A 24,851-nucleotide genomic window follows, 5' to 3' on the forward strand; every position below is an offset into this window, starting at 1 on the left:
AGTGTTTGCTGGGATATTGAGGAGGAATTGGACTTTAAATTTGACCTGCTTAAATTTACAAGATTTGTTTTAAGTTGTTAAAGGAGAAGAAAATTGAAAGTTTGTACGGAGAGTTAATTGGTTAGAAAATGGCTTCTAAGCCTCCTAGAATCCCTGTTACTAAAAGTGCAGGGACATCGCCTGTTCAGCAAATCTGGATTGCAGTCTTTGACATCATCCCCCGCAGCTGCTCCACCTGTAACTTTAAAGGACTTACAAGATGCTTTAAAAGTGGCTTTAGCAACTCAGTCTGAAAAAATGACTGAAAAAATAACTGAACAGGTGGCTGTGCTTATTGAGGATAAGAACAAAGAAATGTGGAAGGACATTCTGTTAGCACTTCAGGGGCTTGCAGGTTGTATTGAGACTCTGAATGAATGGGTGGAAGAGGTGAAACAATATAATCTGATGTTGGAGGCCAAAATGGGTGAAGTTGAATATAAAATGGATAAAACAGAGGAAGAGGTTGTGATGATACAATACGGAGATATGGAGTTTGATCTGAGGATCAGAGGTTTGAAAGAGAATCCTCAGGAGAATTTGCAAGAGATGCTGGCGGATGCCCTGGCACCTAATTAGGGGTTTCAACCCGAAGATTTCTTTGGCGAGATAGATAAAGGTTTTAGAGTTAACTCCTGGATTGCCAGGCAAAGGAAATTGCCAAGAGATGTGGTGGTGTATTTTATTTATTTATTTATTTATTTATTTATTTATTTATTTATTTATTTATTTATTTAATTTATATACCACCCTTCTCCCAGGGGACTCAGGGCAGTGAACAGGGCAATACATAAAAACTAGATACAAAAATTAAAATTATTAAAACATGATTAAACAATGCCCATAAAATTAATACAAATTAAAATTAAAGTTCATTTATAAAAATCCCACCCCGTCCCATCAGGCCAGGCCAGCTTGTTTAAAGAGATGGCTTTTAAGATCGCGCAGGAAGGAGCGGAGATCGGGCGCCATCTGGAGCTCAACCGGAAGATGGTTCCATAAATCCGGTGCACCCACAGAGAACGCCCTCCCCCTGGGGGCCACCAGTCGGCATTCTTTGACCGGTGGCACCCTGAGGAGGCCCTCTCTGTGGGAGCGTACTGGGCGGAGGGAAGTTGACGCCGGCTGCAGGTGCTCCCCAAGGTATTCCGGACCCATGCCATGAAGGGCTTTGTAGGTCATTACCAACACCTTGAACCTCACCCGGAAGACAACTGGTAGCCAATGCAGCTCGTGGAGCAAAGGTGTGACATGGGAGTATCGGGAAACTCCCAGTACAACTCTCGCGGCTGCATTCTGTACCAGTTTTACAAAGAGAAAGATAAGAAATGAGATTATTCAAATTTTTTATAATAGATTTAAAATTGCTGGTCAGGAGGTTTTGATTCTGAAAGAGATTCCCCCAAAGGTTTTGAGAAAATTGTTTACAACAATCCAATCCGGAGGGGAGGTTCCTCCATCATGGAAAACAGCATTTATAACATTGATTCCAAAGGAAGATCAAGATCCTATACAAACTAAAAATTATAGACCTATATTGTTGTTGAATATTGATTACAAGATATTTGCAAAATTTTTAGCAAATAGATCGATGAAGGTTATGCAACAAATGATTCATATTGATCAGACAGGATTTATAAGTGGTAGGCAAATGAAAAATAACATGAGACATATTGTAAATGTATTAGAATATTTAGAAAGAAATAACCAAGTTCCTGTATCACTGATTTTTCTGGACGCTGAAAAAGCTTTTGATCAATTGGATTGGCAATTCTTATTTAAAGTGTTAGAGAAGATGCAGTTTGGGGATACGTTTTTACAACCTATTAGGGCTATATATCAAAAACAAACAGCACAAATAATAATTAATGGTAGCTTATCAGAAGCTTGTAAAATTGAAAAGGGTACAAGACAGGGATGTCCACTGTCGCCATTGTTGTTTGTTTTAATATTGGAAATATTATTGATTAAAATACGTGATTCAAAGAAAATAAAGGGAATTAAAATAAAAGATCAAGACTATAGATTGAGAGTGTTTGCAGATGACTTGGTTATTACGTTAAGTCAACCAATTCAATCAGTTAGAGATTTAATGGAAATAATTTTACAATATGAACAAGTTTCGGGATTCAAGGTAAACAGACAAAAAACTAAGATATTGTCTAAAAATATGACTATAGAACAAAAGGTAGCTTTAGAAAAATTAACGGGATTTGAAATAGTTAAAAAGGTTAAATATTTGGGGGTACATCTTTCAGTTTCAATTACTAAATTATATAAGAATAATTATGAATTTTTATGGTCAAAAATACAAAAAGAGGTAGATAGTTGGAGAAAATTACGACTGTCTATATTGGGAAGAATTGCAGCTATGAAAATGAATGTTTTACCTAAATTTTTATTTTTATTTCAAATGATACCTATACTTAAAAAAGATTCAAATTTGGAGGAATGGCAGAGAGGTATTAATAAATTTATTTGGGCAAGGAAGAGACCGAGAGTTAAATTTAAGATAATGCAAGATGTATGTGAACGAGGTGGTCTCAAAGTGCCCAATTTTAAATTATATTATGAGGCAGCAGCATTATCGTCAATTAGTGATTGGTTTAATTTAACACAAAGGAGATTATTGAATATTGAAGGGTGGGATTTGTTATGTGGTTGGCATGCTTATTTATTGTGTGACAAAAAAGTGGACAAAGTTTTTAAAACACATATATTAAGGTCTGCCATGTTGAGAGTTTGGAAAAAATATCGATATAAGTTGAATTATAAAATTCCTGTTTGGGCAATACCTAAACATGCAATTGAAAATATAAATGTGGGATTTAAACATCATGTGATAACATATAAAGAAATTCTTAGACTGGAAAAGAATGAATGGCAATTGAAGTCTTTTAATATTCTAAAAGAAAAAAGAATAGTACAAACTTGGTTTCAGTATGGGCAGTTACAGGCCAGATGGAAAGAAGATCAGAAAATTAGTATTTCAATATCAGATGGGAATTTGGTAAAGCAAATTATTTATATTTATATTTATATTTTATTTATATTTAAATTTATATACCGCCCTATTCCCGTAGTACTCAGGGCAGTTTACAGGGAAAATTAAAAGTTAAAATACATCATATACAATTAAAAATGATTAAAACTAAGATTAAATTAATCCCTGAACTTAACTAAAACCCCATTAATTAAAAATTAAAACCCCTCAGTCTGGGCCAGATAACTCAAAAAACCAAGTTTTCAAATCCCTACGAAATGAGCGAAGGTCGGAGGCGGTCCTAAACTCCGTGGGAAGCTGGTTCCAAAGGGCCGGCGTGCCCACAGAGAACGCCCTTCCCCTGGGGATAACCCGCCGGCATTCCTTAACCGGCAGTACCCTAAGAAGACGCTCCCTGTGGGAGTGCACAGGATGATGGGAAGTTGATGCCGGCAGCAGGTGTTCCCTTAGATAATCTGGACCCAAGCCATTTAAAGCTTTATAGGTCATTACCAGCACCTTGAATCTCACCCGGAGGGCAACCGGAAGCCAATGCAGCTCACGGAGAAGAGGTGTTACATGGGAGTATCGGGAAACTTCCATAACAACTCGCGCAGCTGCATTCTGCACCAGCTGAAGCCTCCGAGTGGTCCTCAAGGGCAGCCCCATGTAGAGAGCGTTGCAGTAGTCTAGCCGGGAGGTCACAAGCGCATGGGTGACTGTGCGTAGGGCATCTTGGTCCAGATAGGGCCGCAACTGGCGCACCAAACGAAGCTGGGCAAAAGCCCCCTGGTCACGGCTCCTATATGATCTTCAAAATTAGAGATCAATGTCAAGCGCATATAAGAAGGATATATAATGCATTGATAGAAATCGACTCAGAAGCGGAACTGGTTAAGGATTGTATGATAAAATGGGCCCAGAATTTTCAGGAACCAATAATAATGGACACTTGGGAGAAAATATGGGTTAGGAATGTTAAATTTACACAGGCACAAAACTTAAGGGAGAATTTTTACAAAATGTTTTATAGATGGCATTTAGATCCCAAAAAATTAGCATGTATGTATCCAAATTGTCAGGCAAAATGTTGGAGATGTGGTTGTGATGATGCAATGTATTATCATGTATGGTGGACTTGTAAAAAAGTTAAAGCTTTTTGGATCAAAATTTGGTGGAACATGCAGAAGATCTTTAAGAAAAAGATAAGATTTTCACCACAATTGTTTTTGTTGGGTATTATCACTGAGTGTACTGCTATAGAAACTAAATTGATGCTGAACTTAGTAACAGCTGCAAGACTTTTGGTAGTGCAATACTGGAAGAAGGAGGATCTGCCTACTATAGAAGAATGGACTTTGAAAGTTTCGAACTTGGCAGAAATGGCCAAAATCTCAGCATATGTGAAAGATCACTCGCAACAAAGATATATAGTGGAATGGAGAAGATGGATTGATTATATTCAGAATAAATATGGGACTACAAAGTATCATTTAGCATATGAATAGTTTTTAGTCATTATAATTAGAGGATATATTATTATCTTTTCTATGGTTAAGGAGAGTTAAAGTGCGATAGGATTTAAAGAGTAATTATAGTAATTAGAATATTTTAGATTGAGATTGTGTGATGTAATACCCTGTATTCAGTTCTGGGAAGTCGGGGGGGGGGTGTTGGGAAGGGAGGGATGGGGAGGGGGGTGGGGGAGATGGGGTATATGTTCTAAAATGTATTTTAAAACTTTAAAAAAAAACATCTGCCATATTAGCAGCGCTTAATTTTTTCCAAAAGAAAAAAAATCAGTACAAACTAAGCATATATTTTACATAGATAATAATTCTAGATACAAATTCAAAATAGTCTTCAATTTAGATAATTAATTGAAATATAATTTAATTTGCATAAATAATGTAAATGGATTGTTACTTCAACATTATTACTTTTTTCTGAAAATCTATATTGGTGATTCTCTGAATTGTGCCTGCTGAAGGTTTTCAAGAAAATTGTGGGTAGGTCATGTTTAGAAAAAAATGATTTCACACACAGTGGGAGCACTATCATAAGCTAAGTGGCTATAAAATGCAGAATATGTATATTGACTTCATTCTAGGTTTGCTGCTAAAATCTAATGTGGCATTAACTACAGTGAAATTAGTTTATTCTTGGGGCACATAAATTGATCAATAGCTTGAAAATTTTAAACTTTAAATTCTTTGGCAATGGAGTAACTGATGATCAGTTCTATTACAGATGGCTAAAGTAGGTGTCTTAAAAATAAAATTCAAAACAAATCATGCAATACAAATTATTTAGCATATTTTCACTATAATAGTTACAACGTTGTTTTGAATATATGGAAATAAAATGTATGTCAAATTCAGTTTAAGCAGCTCTCTGAAAAAAGAGGAAAGTAAGCCCAGTAAAAGAATTTTGATGAAAAGACTAAATTCTATAAAATATTGGTTCAGCATCCTTTAAGTTTTATGTCTATAGGACGATTTTATAACATTTGTATGTTAAATCCATTTTGTTTTAAGTCAACATGAATTTAGTTATTTGGCACATGTTCATGTATACAGGATGGACACAATTTTGTGAGGACACACAAGCTGCAGATACAATATTTTATTCCAGTATATTTTCCCCTATTTGTTTTATATGATGGATGTTGATGAATTCTAGATGGTAAAGAAGCATCCAAATTTATGGAATAGCTTTTCATATATTAGCAGCCGAAATACATGTGGTTTTAGAATCTATGCTTTTGGATATTAATTACAGAAACAAATGATTATGAAGTGATGAAGACCAGTTGGTTGGATTGGATGTCACCTTTATCATTTTAACAAACTGCACTTGAACCAAATTTTTTTATTGATAATCATTTTCAGAAAATTATATTAAAATGTGCAATTGATTACAGCTACAAGTTTCTCTTGAGCATCACAGTCAGAGGTGTTGGTTGTAGGATTATTAATAATAATGTTTGAAATTTGTCCCCTTGATTTATTGTTGTTGTTTTTGATTTGTTGGATACATATGTTTGTTGGTGTGTCTGTTTTACATTTTATATTTCATGTATAGTCAATGACTAAAATAAAATCCTTTTTGATTGGTTTACAAAAGAGATTAAAATCTTAAATACAAGTAAAATGTTTTTTCTATAAACAAACAGTTTTTTTGTAACTTGGATACATGCTATAAAATGAGTGTGGTGATTTTTGAGCAATGTCTGTTATAATTCTCTTCAGATTTATATATATCCTTATTTCATTGAATGCACGGATGTTGGTTTAAACAATTCTTGATACAATTATTGGCAATTTTAACTTTTGAAGTTATTCCTAATGGAAAGAGCAATCTGATGCACACTTTATTTGCACTATGTACTTTATATGCATTTTACATGCACTATTCATGGACTTCTCTTTCTGCCCTTAGCCTTGGAAAAGCTGAGATATGCTCTGTCTCCCATTGTTCCCCCAGACATTTGGGTATTTGCTCAGCTTTGATGAGGTTATAATTTGATGGGGAGGGGGATATTTGTAGATAAAATTAATGGTAGCAGAGTGAGTTTGGCCCAGAGGTTAATTAATATTTTGGGGTGCACAGTTTCATTTCAGTAGACTCTGGTATCTTGCAATAATAACAGATCTGTCCTTCAGGTTGCAGCTAGACACCATAGTTTAGGATTTTTCTTTCTTCTGAATCTATGCTTTGATTATTACTTGGTGCAAGGATGTAAAAGTCTGGAAATACTATAGGAGGAGACTTAGATGCTCTATCTTGCCAATTTTGATCTATCCAGATAGCCTTGGTGACAATAGTCCATAAGCTGTATTTGACTGAATATAAAATAAGCTTGTTCTAAAAGTCACTGTACTGTTGATTTAATATTTTGAATTTGTGTGGAACAAATTTATATAAAAAGAGGATATTGAATTAGAAGTTTATATATGCTGACTTAGCAGAACACAGAAGTAAAGAAGAGTCCTTGTATCAGCAAAAAACAAAACAAAACACATGATGCTATATTTCTTTATTTCTGCTAGCTGCTAGACCAAAGATTTGTATGTTTTGCTCAAGGCAGAAGACAAATTTGAAACCAGTGAGTGTCTTTTAAATTTTCAGAACTCCAGGTAGGGGGAGGAGAACAGGTGGTCAGTATTATTATTTATCTCTGAGTGCTCAGCATAATTTGCTACTCATAATACTTACTACTGAGTAATGTCAAACTTGCGATGTCACGTGACATTGCACAACGATTCAGGATGGTTTTGCCATTGCCGGCAATGGGGTGGGTGCAGCTTCCGGATGACGTGTCCAGCCCAAGGGCCGGCAGTTTGACACCTCTGATATAAAGTCTTCATTTTAAGACAAACTTTCAAGTAAATCACTTAAACTAAAAGCACCTGATTTAGAGTTTGAGCTTTTCTATTACCTGCCTTCTTTTTCTACCAATACACTCAAGAATTGTGCAAAACTGGAATGTTTACACAACTTTTGTGTTATTTTACTTTGTTCTAATTATTTATTTTTTAATTCTATTTTTATTGCTAGTGGTATTGTTCCCATTGACTAATAAAACATATTTTTCTGTATCTATTTTGAACAGTTAGTTTTACTTTAAATATTCCACAATAAGCATACTATAAAATAGGCTTGTAATGGAATACTCTAAGTGTATTCTGATCTTTTCAAATGTGAACCTGCACATAAGCAGTGTCATCGTAATATAATACATTTTGTATAAGTTCAGTTTTGAAATTAACTTTACCTTTTACTTTAAAAAGGGGTTCCTTGGGCACTAGATGGCAGCCTTACAATACCTCAGTACTTAAAACTCAATGTCTTTTGAACATTGTTCTAAAATATTAATGGGAGCAATAGTAGAATATGTTAGAAAAAATCAGTTTTAATAAATGACATTGGAATTTCGGTTCAAGAACTAAAAAACAGTGGGTTCTTAATGCAAGACAAGCAATACATATAGTCCAGTTGAATTGAGAGACATGGCCTAGCGATCTGATTATTTGCTACTGCCTTTTCATTGCAAGTTTTCTTCTGGGATCCCATTTGTTTAAACTAAGTACCTCCTATAATTGTAAAGCTGTCATGCTTGACTTAGACTAATGAGTTCCAGCAATTATGTTTGACACTAATTGACTTTGCAGATTGAGGCTATTTTTATTACTGTTAAATGTAGTAGTAATGATCACCACAAACTGTCATTCTACTCTCAATGTTTAGTAATTTAGGAATAAAAGCTGTTTAGGGAAAAAAAACTCTTCCTAATATCTAAGGATAGTTAGTGAAACAAATTGCTTCCCATATTAGAATCTTATGCATACTATATAAGAAACAATAGTTTTCAGCAGAAGGTTTATTAATAAAATAAGGTTTAATGTTATTGGAAAATAAATCCTGTTTGTAAGAGCAAAACCTAGGATTGTGAAATAACAACAATGGCACATAACTGAGTATTGTAGTACTGAAAAGCTACAGCATTTTCCAGTTTTTATAAAACTTTTCATGGATATTAAAACCTTAATCATGTGTGAATGTTTTTAGATTTGCTTTGTTTTTGGTCTTTTAAGTTTTCAGAAAAGAGATACAATATATAGCTTGCGTTTCTTATGATAAATGTTCCACAGCAATCTTTTTAATAGGAATAAAGCTGGAGGGTAATAGCAATGGCAGGGGCCATTATGCAAGGGAATGAGGCAGTCTCAAAGTTACCACTTCTTTCAGGATAAATGTCAAAATATAGTATTTATATATTCCAAAACAAAAATACACCAAAAAATAGGAATTATAGAAACAAAGATGTAAGGGATACCTCCCGTATGTCCTGCTACTTGAAAAATATCTAGGAGGGAGCAGACATAGCAAAACCCATTTGCTATCTTGCTTTGTCACCTCATTTGAAAATGAATTTATCCTTGTCATTATTTGTTTTTTTAATATTATTTCTCACATACTTAAAACCTAAATCATCCAGATTATTTTCCACTTCGTTATATCATTACAATATTTGTAGCAAATACCTATACTTTTAGACACAATCCATTTTTGGAATAATATTCTGAAAAGATTCCTGCCTGGAATCAAATTACATTAAAGAGCTTTTATAAACTGTTTCTATAAATAAAAATTATAACTTAATTTTTTTACCTAGTTATTTGGATTGTAGCTACTTGGGAAGGATTATTACTGAATATATTGTTTGGGATACTGATGGTAAAATATTGGCTATTTTTAAATTCAAAAACTTATTGTATTTTTTTTAAAAAATAACCTAATATCACTGAAATTTAATACTCGCCCTTTCCAGAGAAATATATTGAAAAGAAGTCAGTCTTTCATTTCAATTTGAAGAAAGGAAAAAAATAATTTTATTTTAATGAAAGTATATCATGTAATGTAGGTATGTTTGCACTGCTATAGAAAATAGTTGTTTAAATCATCTGGAAATTGTATCGAATGCAGGGCCAGTGTTGAATTAAGGTCTAATTTTATTTTTTTATGTTAATTGCTATAACAGTTAATGGCTATACATTTTATTAATTAATTCTTAATCAATGGAAGCAACTGGGAACAATCCACATATTTGAATTATTTGAATTTGAATTTTGAATTTTATTGAATTTATATACCGCCCTTTCCCGAAGGACTCAGGGCGGTTTACAGGGTATATAAAACATCAATACAAAAATTAAGAGCAATTTAAAAAGATTAAACTAAGTCCCTGAAAAATATAAAACCCCAGTTAAAACCCCCAATTAAAACTCAGCCTGGGCTGGAAAGCTCGAAGAGCCAGGTCTTCAAGTCTCGGTGAAATGATCGAAGGTTGGGGGCAGTCCTAAGCTCCACGGGCAGCTGGTTCCAAAGGGCAGGCGCCCCCACCGAGAAGGCCTTCCCCTTGGGTGTCATCCGCCGGCATTCTTTGGCCGGCGGCACCCTGAGAAGGCCCTCCCTGTGGGAGCGCACAGGACGAAGGGAGCTTTGTCAAGGAATTTGTTGTGCAGAGATCTCCTTGTGCTACCAAAAAGTTGCACAGACAAGGAAGGGTACTGAGAGCAGCAAGAGTCACACAAGAATACACTGAGTTGTAAAAAGCAAAAAGTAGTTTACTTTTGAGGTGGTGTAAAAACAAAAATGCACAGTCAAAAATAAACAGTCCAGGTCATAAACAATAGCAACAGTCCAAGGAGTAATCCAAAATACAAAGTCTTCTTACCGGTCCAGAGGTCAATACACAGTTCAGGTCTACAACAGTAGCAAACCAACAGCAGAGCAAAAACAGTAATAGTAGAGATCAGTGAATTCAGAGAGAGAGAGAAGCTACGCTCCTAGCTTCCTCTTATGGCCATGAGAACACTTACACACCCATTGGCCAATTAACTTCTTAAAGTCATAACATTATGGTTAATATATTTTCAACCCAACATTGTAGGCTAGCACCATATGCCTAACAAGCTTGATGCTGGCAGCAGGTGTTTCCTCAAATATCCCGGACCCAAGCCATTTAGGGCTTTATAGGTCATCACCAGCACCTTGAATCTCACCTGGAGGGCCACTGGAAGCCAATGCAGCTCGCGGAGCAGAGGTGTTACATGGGAGTAACGGGAAACCCCCATCACAACTCGCGCGGCTGCATTTTGCACCAGCTGAAGCCTCCGAGTGGTCCTCAAGGGCAGCTCCATGTAGAGAGCGTTGCAGTAGTCTAAACGGGAGGTCACGAGCGCATGAGTGACTGTGCGTAGGGCATCTCGGTCCAGATAGGGTCGCAACTGGCACACCAGGCGAACCTGGGCAAAAGCCCCCCTGGTCATGGCTCCTATATGGTCTTCAAAACTGAGCCGTGAATCCAGGAGGACACCCAAGTTGTGAGCCCTATCAACAGGGGGTAACACCTCACCCCCCATTGTTAACGATGGAATAGTTTGGTCAACCCGAGATGCCGGTATGCACAGCCACTCAGTCTTGGCAGGATTGAGACGAAGCCTGTTTCTCCCCATCCAGACCCGGACCGCCTCCAGGCAACGGGACATCACGGTGAGCGTACTGATGATACCCCACCCCAAAACCACGAATGATCTCACCCAGCGGCTTCATATAGATGTTGAACAGGAGGGGAGAGAGAACCGACCCCTGAGGGACTCCACAAATGAGAGGCCTCGGGGTGGATCTCTGCCCTCCCGTCAACACTGACTGCGAGCGGCCCAGGAGATAGGAGGAGAACCACCATAAAACGGTGCCTCCCACTCCCAACCCCCTGAGACGCCGCAGTAGGATACCATGGTCGATGGTATCAAAAGCTGCTGAGAGGTCTAATAGGACTAGGACAGAGGAACAACCCCTGTCCCGAGCCCGCCAGAGATCATTCACCAGCACGACCAATGCAGTCTCCGTGCTGTGCCTGGGCCTGAAACCCGATTGGTACGGGTCCAGATAATCAGTTTCCTCCAGGAACAGGGGAAGCTGATGCGCCACCACACTCTCAACAACCTTCGACAGAAAGCAAAGGTTGGAGACCGGACGATAGTTGTTTAAAACAGCCAGGTCCAGGGCAGGCTTCTTGAGGAGGGGTCTCACCACCACCTCCTTCAAGGCGGCAGGGAAGACACCCTCCTTCAGGGAAGCAGTTATTACTGCCTGGAACCAGCCTCATGTCTCCTCCCGGGCCGCAAAAACCAGCCAGGAGGGGCACGGGTCCAATAAACAGGTGGTGGAGCTCAGCCTCCCCATAATCCTGTCCACATCATCAGGGGAAACAGGATCGAACTCAGTCCAGATAACATGCTCAAGACAGTCTGATTCCTCCACGTCAGACTCTGCCCAGTCCGAGTCCAAACCGGTCCGGATCTGAGCAATTTTGTCCGTCAGATAATGACTAAACTCCTCAGCCCGACCCTGCAAGGGATCCTCCCTCACCTCTTGGTTAGGAAGGGAGCGAGTCACCCTAAACAGGGCGGCCAGGCGATTATCTGCGGACGTGATGAGGGCAGCGAAATAATTAGCCTTCGCTGTCCTCATCGCCGCAAGATAAGACCTTATGAAGGTTCTTAACTGCAATCAGTCAGATTCGGATCGGCTGGACCTCCAACCGCTCTCCAGACACCGTCTCCGACGCTTCATCTCCTGGAGTTCCACAGAAAACCATGGAGCCCAACGGGATCTGCCCCGGCTCAGGGGTCGCAAGGGTACAACATGGTCGAATGCCTCAGTGGCCGCCCTTTCCCAGGCATCCACCAAGGCATCGGCCGGGCTGTGAATGAGGGCAATAGGTATAGACCCAAGCGCCATCTGGAACCGTTCTGGGTCCATTAGGCGCCTGGTGCGGAACCACCTGGTCGGTTCCGCAGCCCAGCGCCGGGGGGGTGGCATAATGGAAGACCAGCCGCAGGAGATAAAGATCGGACCATGACGGGGAAGATGGCTGGCAAACCCCCTCCCAGATCATCCAACTACTGCCCAGATAAAAACACCAGGTCGAGAGTGTGACCCCCCACATGAGTCGGGCCCTGAATTACCTGGGTCAGGTCCATGGCCGTCATGGAAGCCATGAACCCCCAAGCTACCTCTGACAACCCTCCCAGGGAAGGCAGGTTGAAGTCACCCAGCACTATAAGCCTGGAAAACTCCACCGCCAACCCTGAGAGGGTGTCGAGCAGCCCAGGCAGGGCTGTTGCCACACAGCTGGGTACCAGGTATGTGAGCAACAAGCCCATCTGGACCCGAGGGCCGAATCTCAGGAGGAGGGACTCACTCCCACCTATCTGGACAATGGTGGTCTCCCGCGGACATAAAGTCTCCCGAATCACCACCTCCACCCCACCGCCCCTACCCTGAGCCCGTGGCTGGTATAGCACACAGAAACCTGGGGGGCATAGCTCAGTCAGAGGGACCCCTCCCTCCGAGCCCAACCAGGTTTCGGTAATGCATGCCAGATCCACGCATTCCTCCTCGATCAAATCACGAACGAGGGGAGCCTTATTAACAACGGATCTGGCATTGAAATACACCAGCCTAAGCTCAGGGACCTGATCACCCTCATCCCCAGGCAAAAGGGTGCTAACCGGAGGGTCGGAGCGCGCCACCGCTCGAAGATAGCGAGGGCGCGATCCCAGATATTGATGTGGCCCTCCGTGCAACCACCTGCTGCCATTCCCTATCGTCATGGGGATTTGACACCCCACCCCAGCACACGCAGAGCCAGCAGCCTCCACCCCCAACCCCATTCCACCAGAGCCCATAACGGACCCAGACTGAGTGCCGGTTATTAGTTCCTTCCCCTCCCCACTATTCCTCCCCCTCCCTAACCCTTTAAAATAACTGGCTAAAAACATATCAGGGGCCTCTTAATGTGTCTCCCCCAGAGGCCCCTAGGTAAACCCAACCACCTCTCGGGATCCCAACAATTGGGCCCGTCATCAAGGGAGATGGTAAGCGAACAGGCTGGTCGTGACCAGGAGGGAGAAGCCCCCCTAAGGGCGTACAAGTCCCACCCAGAATATTGTAATCGGACCATACAGAGCAAATATCCATGTGAGCCATTGTTCACAATGGAAAGTCAGATGTTATCAGATGTTGTAAGATGTTAAAGATGTTAAGATGTTAAAACCGGAACATGTCTTCGTCCACCAATCCGGCTCTGCTCTCACCTGAGCCAGTCCAGACGATGAGCTCACAGCTGACCTCTCACCACAGCTGTGAGATCCAGTCTGGAGTGGGTAAACGTCATTGCCGGGTAGAACCTCCCCCACTGGCCTCTCACACCAGCGGGGAGGTTGGTGACCAGTTCAGGGCCGCCCTCTCACCGCAGTCCAGTCCCGGGTTTGTTCCGGACCATCAAAGGAAGTCACAAGAGCAAGGAAATCTCAATCCATCCAAACCCTGCATCGGTCTCCAGCCATCATCCGATGTAATCCCAATGCAATCACAATCGCAATCAGGGCCGATCTTCAAGCTGCCAACCCCATAAGCAGCAGCAGCAATTAAATTAAATAAAAGGCTACAAACATGCTGCCAGAGACTAACCCAGTTAATCCTCAGTATCAGGAATTCCGCAACCGGTTTCCAGGCTGCCAGGACTCCCACATTTATTTCCCTTGAGTATCCTTGATGTATTTTAATATGAGAATTACCTGTGATAAAACAGTTGTGAAATGAAAACAATGGAAATGAAAAAAAAATACTTTGAAAATTAAATAGTGATAATTTTTTTGAAAAGTATTGAATTGGAAACTAAATACTAATGATTGCATGGATTCTGTAATAATAGAAGATTATATGAACGTGAGCCTTATAAATGAAAACAATTGATTTTTTGGGGGGGCAGTAAATTGCTAGGAGAGTAAAAATAATTCTCTGAAAAAGTAATTTTGTTAGACTTAGATTTGCACAATAACAATAAATGTAGCTTTAAGTAAAAAATCCAAACTTGAATAAAATTGGTAAAAAAAAAAAGCTGTTTCAAAGAACACACATAAATATTGTGGTTACTCTGCCAGTGTAAAATTACTGAAAGATTGTAAATATCTTAATTAATACTAGCAATAATTAGTACTGCACTGTTTGTCTGCTCAATTTTGTTTCACTTAATGTTTGTTGTTCACTCTGGGTTGCTTTATGCAAAGAATAGATCTTATTGAACAATGAGCAAAAACTGTGTAAATTTGTTATGTGATTTGATCTGTTTACAACTTTCCCTTTGCATCCTTTAGACCAGTGCTTTTAAACCCGTGGCACACATACCACTGGTGGTACTTTGGCACCTGGCAGGTGGTATGCGTACAAAGGTTGAAAAGCACTGTAAAAAAAGTGTAAAAAGAAATCTGAAAGGGTAGTGGGGGGGATGAGCTATAGCGGTGGTAGCACTTCACAGGCCTATGAGAGAGTCAGCTGGAGCTGTAGTGTGACCGGGGCTCTGCTGAGCGCCCAGGATAGGCACCAGGGCTCCAGCTGATTGACTCGAGAGCAGCTCGTACCCTGGGGGAGAGGAATCAACTGGAGTTGCACCAAAGAGATGAGGAGGAGGGGGGAGAGAAGAGAGGTTATAAAAGGAAGAGGTTTTGGTGGGAAAGGGAGAGAAAAAAAGACAACAGGGAAAGAGACAGAGAAGAGGAGAGGCTTCTTTGAGACAAGCAGAGGGAGAGAAGGGCATAGAACAATGCAAAGATTAATGTCAGAGAAACAGGCACAAGTTTCCCATTAAAAGTGTGGTAAGTGGGCATACAGATACTTCTCAACCTATGACCACAGTTGAGCCCAAAATTTATGTTGCTAAGTGAGAAATTTATGACTTTTCTTGCCACATTTGTTAAGTGAATCACTGCATTTGTTAGTAACACAGTTGTTAAGTGAATCTCTTTTCCCACTGACTTCACTTGTTTTGGTTGCAGAAGAGGATCACATGATCCTGAAACACTGCAACCATCATAAATATGAATCAGTTGCTAAGCATCCGAATGTAAATCACAAGACCCTGGGGTCAGGCAGCAATGGTCATAAGTGTGAAAAATGGTCATAAGTCACTTTTTTCCAGTGCCATTGTAACAGTCGCTAAGCAAACCGTCAATGACGACCTGTACTTTATCACTTTTTTCCTTTTGGGGGGAGGGTCATCAAGATTTTGACACCTTGCCAGGCGACTGGTGGTATTTGTATATTGCCATATCCTAAAAGTGGTACAATCTGTGAAAAGGTTGAAAAGCCCTGCTATCGACCAATGAAGTTCTTAGGGATTGAACTTTGCTACCTTCTTAACTCTTTAGTCAAATCTTTGCTGTTTTCTTTTGCAATTTTAAAATTATTTTCTAAAGACTTTATTTTAATATTTTTTGTATAAGATGGGAACTTTTTAACCATTTTTATGTGTTTGAACAAGTACTAGTTTTACATTGCAGCTGTGGTGCTAAATTGAAAATTACCTCAGTGTATTTTCATTCATTAGATAGGAATTTCTCTTTTCTCATTCTCCCTATAGTCCCACACATGCCCATTGAATCTGCTCCTGAGGAAACTAGAGCCCCTGGACATAGATAGAGTATTATCTTCATAGCAAAACCCAGTCTTCATTATTTGTATAATAATTTTGATTATAACATTTGAGTCGAAAATAGTTATAGGCTAAGGGATTTTAAAAGACAGGATACGGTAAGTAACCTACAAATAATACTAATAAATACCAGCAACTGTACAGGACTATGCAAGTCTAGTAACTGGATTTGACTCCACAATTTTTTTAAAAAATTTTTTAAAAAGTTTTATTTTTGAAAACTGTCCAAAGTTGGAATAGTCATGGTGTAATAATGCTCTAGAAAGTTAGATTTGCTCTCAATTTGTTTCTGAGCATTAAAAGGCTATAGCAAAGCATTTTAAAGGCTAAGTGTTAAGGCATATTTTATAAGTATTTTGACTAGAGCCATGTATTTATTCCCTACAGTATACAGTCACAAAACTCCCATTAACCTTCCACAGAATCTTGTGTGCTCATCAGAAAACGAATTGCTCCTTAAAAACTCAGCAAAGATATTGAAATTAAACAATTGCTTAGACTGTTACATCTTTATTTAAATAGTTTAGGTTTTGATATCTAACATACTGAAATGACTACATTATGTGTGCAACTTTTAAAAGCAGTAATCACTCAGTTTTTATATATTTGTAATAGGTAATATTTTTATATAAAGAAGAGAGCTTGAGACTGGTCTTGATGTTGAAAGACTGCAAAATGTAATATAATGTGGTTTCAAGTGTGAAGTGATGTATTTCTTTATGCAAGGTACAAAGGAAAAAAACATATGGGGAGAGTTGTCATGCCAAACATTTTTATAAATTAAAGAAGTTTGACTAGAAATAAAACTATACAAATTAATAACTTTATGCATTAAAAGTGATAAAGTTTTATGTGAAAATAATATAATAAAATAATTATGTGAAAATAATTATCTTAAATATTTATAAAATTGTCAAGTAAATCAATTAAATTTCAGAATGCATAAATTCATCAAAATTTCTCTCATAGGTTAGTATGGCATATAATGTAATAGATATTCAGCAGTTATCCATTATAACTAACTAATTAATATTTTATGAATTAAATACCTTGATAAAGTTATAGGGACAAAGATATTTGAAAGATGAGACATATTTGTATAATTTTACTCAGTAATAAATAATCTTAAACTATTGGGAAGTAAATAAATTTAATTTAGGAACAATCTGGATATATATTTCTGTCTGAAATAATGCAGGGTTGTGTTCCAGCTTTCCATACCATTTAAGGATTATGGATATTAAAACAACATATATTAAAGATTACCATTTGTATAAGCTGTCTATAGCCATTTACAAATGTACCTGTAGCTGTAGCTTAGATGGCCACATTTGTTATATGGTTCATTTTCAGCATCCTGAATTTTCAGAAATCACTATTCCTTTGTGATTTCTTTAAAACGAATTCTTTCACGAAAATGTGCTCAGTTTTGACTTTTCCAAAATCCAAAGGAGACAGAAATTTTGACATCCAGATTTGCTGCAGGTGTTTAGGAAACCGAAAGAAATAAGCAAAGCTTTTACAGCTCACTATGACTTATTTGGTAAATGTTATGAATTTGTTACGAAAATTGTTTCAAGTCCTAATCCAAAGAACAGAAACATCCCTTGCTCTATTACATTTACATGGCTTCCAAAATATATGATCCATTTCATATGGTTTAAATAACATTAATTATTCAATTCTTATGAAATGATTTAAATGATTCCTGATTAAAATTTCATGATATCATGCCGATATATGAACAATAATAAACCCAAGCACAGATTCCCTTGTGCTGAAAAATCACTCCCAAATATGCACCTGCTCTGTTGGGTTTTCAGCTATATTCCATCTTTTGGCATTTTTTGCAACCACTATGACTTTGATTTTGTATTTATCTAAATACCAGCCCATTTTCTACTGTACTGAACTATACAACTCACTATCTTTCTTAGTCCTATAGGATAGCAAGAGATGTGTGTATAGTAATATTGGGTACTTGTGGATGATTTGGGTGGATGATATGACCATCTTTATTTTATCTGATTCAATCTTTGAAGTAATAAGGGCAGGGGCAATCCATGTTGGATAGTTCTTTGTATGTGTATCAGTGCAAAAAGCAGCTATTGATGGTTACGCTTATTATCCTACTCTCATAAACTTTGATCTATAAATTTTAGAAGAGAAAGAAATTGCCTATTGATAATGGTATTGCTGAGCTGATCCTGAAAAATCTTTAAATTGCAGATTTAAAGTGCAGAAACCCTACATATAAAGGTGATTTTGCTTTCCTTATCAAATATTGCTCACTGCCAAACCTAGTAAATAGTTAAGTGTTTGTCACTGTAAAAATCTTGTGCTGATAACTTCTTGGTCTTATTCTGAATTCCCCAAAATGCATTATAGGAAAATATATATATATATATATATATATATATATATATATATATATAAAATGAAAACCAGTATCAAACAAACTGCATCAATAACTACCCCTTATATGGTCTCAGAAGCTTCATTGGAATTGGGTAAACCTTCCATAGCGTGGTAAGCTATAGAAAGGAAAGCAAATCATTTCTGTCCTCTACCATTTATTGGATTTAATACTTGAAATGACTAATTAAAATTATTGACATTTATTAATAATAATAAAATAATGAAAACATGTGACATTCAACATATTTGTTGAGCAAGGTGGGTTGTTCAAAAATGTGAAATATAAATAAACATAAATAATCATGCATACATTGCATTCTAACATTGCATTTTATTTTTCTTAATTTTTGTGGCTTAAGCACGAGAAAGCAGAAATGCAATAAAGAATGATAAAATTTGTAGATCAAGCTTACTATTTCTCTACCTGTAGTGTATACATTCTAGACTATTTTGAAGTTTTCATGAATCTGAAACTTCTGAATTCAGCATGATCCCATCTGTTCATTTTAATACTTCATTCACAGATAGTTTACTGATTGACTACCAGTTTACCTTCAGTCTGTTACAAGAAGATGATCGCCATCACACTGCCATAAACTTCATTGCAAATCCTGAACAGGTAAGTTGCTGTAAATCAGAACCTGTGTTAAAATTTTCTATTATAGTTTTATGTGTACCTCTTTTTCTAAACAAATCTCTTTGAAAAACAGAATGGAGCCAAATAGAACTATGATAGGTAATCTTAAAACAAGTAGGAACTGATGATGTAACTGTAAGCTTTGAAGCCTTATTACTGAAGCTGAAAAAAATGGCTGTTTTTCCCCTATCAGTACTGTTGTTCTTACAACTTAATAATAATAATAATAAGTTGGAAGGGACCTTGGAGGTCATCTAGTCCAACCCCTGCTCAGGCAGGAAACCCTATACCATTTCAGGCAAATGGCTGTCCAGTCTTTTCTTAAAAACGTCCAGTGTTGGAGCCTTCACCACTTCTGGAGGCAGGTTGTTCCACTGGTTAGTTGTTCTAACTGTCAGGAAGTTTCTCCTTCTGTCACATAGTAAGCCAGTTTGTTATCCCTCATTCCATGTCTTCATTATTCAGTGTCACTAATTTGGTCTATGGAGCATATAGTTAGGATTAACTAATCGAGCTGCTTCTGTGAATAATCCTGGTCTGGAAGCAGTCATATAAACATATAAGGATAAATGATGTAGTATGAAAAAAAAATGAAAACAAGAGAAAATAAGAAAAAAACCTTTTGTAGACTTGTTAATATTGAGTCTTTATTTCTTAGACTTTTGTAGACTGAAGTAGCATTTTACTCTATTATTTTTGTAGTTAAACTCATTTACTTTACAAAGTAAACTCATTTGCCAAGAAAACTGCAAGTATTGTCCAGGAAGTCTCCAGAACTCAAAAATTCACTTTAAGGCAACAACAATAATCATATAACTAAATTTCTAGCTAAGCTTTAAAGGGTAAAATAATTAAAGAACTAACTGCTAATAGTTATACAAGTTCAAATATAATGTTTGAAAATGATTAGACAGTGTTTCATTATGCCACAATGCCACTATTTTCCTTCTTTTCCTAAAAGAATTTTCTTGTCATTCTGTATCTATCCAAAACAGTAATTTTGTATCTTCACTTAATGTTGATGTCTTCTGTTTTCAATCTTTAATGCTTGTCTATTTATGTAATACTTTAATACTCCCTCCTGTTGAGAAAGCAAAAATTAACATCTGTTGTAATTATCGGGATATCATTTCTTGAAGTTTAACGGTTTGGAGATGCAGTATTAAACACTTCTAAAAAAATTCAAACCATAAACAATAATTCTTAGTTTTCTAACCAAATTTCCATATAGTGCGTCTTACAAAATAATAAAATGATTGCATAAAAGATGATAAAAATGTTACATCTAATCCAATTTTCTCCAGAAAAAATGTTCCCCCTTCCGCCTTCCCCTACTGTTTTGGATTTTGGAAAAATTTGATTCTCTAGTACTAATTGTATCTAGTAGTTCTCTGTTAACTGTAGAAATCTTCTTTGTTGGTGGCTGGAAGATGCCTTGTTTGAGTGAATTTCCTTTCCTGAATCAAGTCCAGGGTGTTTAGGGTCAATATCTATGTTTGACTACCTATGATCAAAGATTAAGCTGTTTTTAATGTAATGTTTATGTGTTTTGTTTTTAAAATTTTTAGTCAAACAAAAATTTGGACATATCAATTAATGCATCAAATAACTTTAACCTGAATATCACATGGTCTATTGGCTCTACAGGTAAGAAAGACATTACTAGTAGTTTTCGCTCTTTAATATTATCTCACGTAGTAATGGGCTCACTATATTTACATGATTGCTTTTTGTTTCTTATTAGTAAATGTTAATAAAATACTTTTCCCATTCTCATTGTGACATTATTAATGACATTACTTAAAACAGATAATTTGCAAATTAAATTAAAGTTCATTAACATGTTAACTTTCTTATTCAATTAAAATTACTTGAGTAACAAAACCTTGTATGCTCTTTAAAATTTAAAGTGGCAGTATTATGAAAAGAGTGATTTTAATTAAGATAAATTACTTTCTTGACTACAGCAGAGACTGAGTTTTTAATTTCTTTGTTTCAGTGTTGAAGCTTGGAATTTAATTATTAACCTTAACATTGATATCAAACAAGAAAATTCTTCTGTGTGTTCTCATAAAAGAATCTGCTTATCATCTGTTCCTTCTCCCCACACTCAAACTTTTGGATCCAGTTTTTTTTCATTGGGTTTTGATAAAAAGCTTTGTTTAGAAAGTTTCCTTGTATTGGTTCTGTTGACTTTCGTAAATATATCCAAAGAGAGCATCATTGATTGAATTTTAATGAATTATGCAGAATGAAAATGGAAGCTTTGCATTTATATATTTGCATGTATGATTTCTATATTTGTAAATATATTTGAGGAAGAGCACAATATTTAGAAAGAAATCATGACCACACATAGTGCCAATCTTCCCAGAGTAAATTCCACATCTATTTAATTTATAGTTCGAGTGTCAATCTTAAATGCTGGACCTCACAAGAACATCTGAAGACAGTGAAGTGATTAAATATCATTACAATGATGCTGTAACTGACAACTGATATTCCATCAATTCCATGTATTGAATGGACATTGAATACACTTCTATTATGTTGAAGAACTTCTGTGTTGGGATTATAGGTTATTCATAATACCTATCAATGTTAGCACAAGCCAGTAAAATCAAAGCTGATAATAATATTTCAAAAAGAGCAAAGACACTATCCTTGAGTAAGTTTACCAAAGGATACCTTTTCCAAAAGTTCCCTATAATGCTTTTGTTACAATAAAAATCAATATAAAAAATTCATTTCTGCATAATATTGGCACTGAATTATGATTTCTAAAGAACCCGGTTATGCCTGTAATTTAAATATTTAGAATGTAGACATAAATATAAAACTATGTAGCATTAATATCAAAAAACATATGCTATTCCTGTCTCAAATTTTAAAAAAAGACCCTTCCTAGATTGTTATACTTAATTGCATTTAATATGAAACTAGGAACTTGATAAATATTGGGTGTTTCCCAATATCATGCCTGGCTGACGCCAAAGGATGGATAAGCCCTTTTACTAAACACTTTCCTCTACTGGATTCTTAAGTGGAACTCATTTCTCTTCAATCCACTGCCTTTCCTGAGTTCTGCATGGATGTGTTTTTTTTTTAAAATCACTGTTAACTTATTTTACTAGTTCAACAATATACAGATTAAATAGCATAGCTGAATAATCTCATTTCTTGCAAATGAAATAGGTTTATCTGGTTTGATATTATCTTTGTTAGCAACAGTTGCAAAACTACAGCAATATTTCACAATCAAGACAATTCTATACTTGAATAACTTTGCAGTTTTAGTATAAATTACTATGTATAAATTACTTCTGGAAACTGTATTAACCATGAAATTAAATGAAACAAAGTTGCTTTATATACAATTCTATTATATATGGTTGAAACAAACTTGTAATAGGATATACATATATATTCATATAGTGACAGATTTTTTTATCTGTGTAATTACTTCATTTTTATAATTTAGTTATGTTTTTCTACTATGCTCCATTAACATATTTAACTTCAATCTAATTATACATTTTTGTATCTTTCTCATGCACATATATAATATATGATGTAATTTAACAATTGCTTAATGGTCTTTTATTGACTTTTTATATTTTTTAAAAGCTGGAACAATATCTGGAGAAGAGATTCCTGTAGTTTCGAAGACTAATATCAAGGAATATAGAGACAGTTTTTCCTGTGAAAAATTCAATTTCAGAAGCAACCCAAATATTACTTTCTATGTATATGTCAGCAACTTTTCATGGCCAATCAAAATACAGGTTAGTATAAACAACTTATAGTGCTGTTTCCAGGCCACGAGAAATGCACATCTGAATGCAGAATATGGAGGGAGACCTTGGATTATGTATTGGACATATTCTTCTTATTGTGTGTATATTACTATTCTTTTTAAAAAAGCATTCCCAGCTTTTCTGAAACTGTACCATCTACAGCAGGCATGTCAAACTGCTGGCCCGCAGGCCAGATGCGTCACGCTGAAACTGCCCCCACCCCATTGCCGGCAATGGGGAAAAAGTCACAATGCATCACACGACATCACGTGACATCACAAGTTTGACATGCCTGATCTACATGTATAAAATAAAGATCTAGCTTTATTGTTTGGTGAAGCTGCAAATCTACATGCTAGCCATACTTTTGAGAATCACTGATTAGCTATGTGATAATTCTGTGATTTGATTGTATAGGAAAAAGAAAAAATGTAAAATTTGGTAAGCATATATTAATTGCTTGGTCTGTCACAAAAAACCTTGCTTCTTAAAGGCTTGTATGAAGAGCATCTAAATATTTCAGTTTTTTTTTAAAAAAAATATTAGATCTGTATCCTACCATTTCTACAGGACCTCAGGGTGGTTTATGTAGCCCACCCTCATCCATTTTCCTTCACACCAACAATTTTTGAGATTAATTTACTAAGAATGAGTGAAAGGCTTAAGGGCATCCACTGAACTTCTTTAATTTAAAATGAATTTGAACCTGTCTTCCCTGTCCTAGTCTATATATAATTTCAACTATTTTAGAAAAAGGAATACTATGGATTTCATCTATGCGTGTATGAATCATTCAATCCGTAATTCATTTATATATATATATATATATATATATATATATATATATATATATATATATATATATATACACACACACACACACACACACACACACACACACACACCCCTTTTAATTCTATAAAATTGCAAGTACTTTCCAGGTTTACAAGTACTGCTTTGTCTTATATAAACAGTTGTCTAATATGCCATTTAATAGACAAACTTTTGAATTTGTCCATTTTTGCATAAATCATTTTGCACATTTATGTAAACTATTTTAACAGTCATAATAATAGATTTTATTGTACACAAAATTGCTGTGAACAAACATCATTTATTTAAACACAGCTCAGAAAACAAATTTGGGATAAATGGCTTTCATCATGGCCCTAATTTCATCTACAATTGTACAATTAGAAACATTCATTTCATAATGGTAACCAACATTTGGGGATTCTCTGATGAAAGAATAGGTAACAATTTCCTTTACACTTTTCTTTTTCACACAATTTTCCGTAACTTTCTAGACAAAATTTTTAGAGGAAAGAGGGAGTTTGGATAAAAAGCAAAATTTCAGAATGTTCCCCACAATTTCTTTAAGAAATGAGCAGCCCTCCACCACTTCCCAAAGCATATTCTTATTCCTAGCTGACTCACAGGTGTTCTGCTTTTCTACTTCTCTATGTGGAACAATATTGATTCTTTAATCAAAATAACATAATTGAAAAAGTATAAGAAAGAGCAACATAAAGTCTGAAATCTTTATAATGTTTTCTAATAGAAAAGCCCTCTTATGCTCTTTTGCAATTTACGCTACATCATAGATTCTTAACAGAATAACCTTAAGGTAAAGGTTCCCCCGCACATGCGTGCTAGTTGTTTCCGACTCTAGGGGCCGGTGCTCATCTCCGTTTCAAAGCCGAAGAGCCAGCGCTTGTCCGAGGACATCTCCGTGGTCATGTGGCCGGCATGACTAGACGCCAAAGGCACACGGAACGCTGTTACCTTCCCACCGGAGTGGTCCCTATTTTTCTACTTGCATTTTTACATGCTTTCGAACTGCTAGGTTGGCAGAAGCTGGGACAAGTAACAGGCGCTCACTCTGTTACGCAGCACTCGGGATTCAACCCGCCA

The 24,851-nt window shown here is 36.7% G+C and overlaps 1 protein-coding gene across 1 annotated transcript in view; it reads left to right on the top strand.

Moving 5' to 3' along the window:
* Nucleotides 1-24,851, top strand: part of ATRNL1 (attractin like 1) — a 527,700-nt gene that overhangs the window by 146,466 nt on the left and 356,383 nt on the right. Inside the window, exons 21-23 of the mRNA XM_083363299.1 lie at nucleotides 19,028-19,122; nucleotides 20,709-20,787; nucleotides 22,768-22,925. Of these exons, the coding sequence (XP_083219425.1) occupies nucleotides 19,028-19,122; nucleotides 20,709-20,787; nucleotides 22,768-22,925 (332 nt within the window). The remainder of the gene's footprint in view (nucleotides 1-19,027; nucleotides 19,123-20,708; nucleotides 20,788-22,767; nucleotides 22,926-24,851) is intronic.

This window comes from Vipera ursinii (assembly GCF_947247035.1).
Source record: "Vipera ursinii genome assembly, chromosome: 5".
NCBI classification, from domain to species: Eukaryota; Metazoa; Chordata; class Lepidosauria; order Squamata; family Viperidae; genus Vipera; species Vipera ursinii.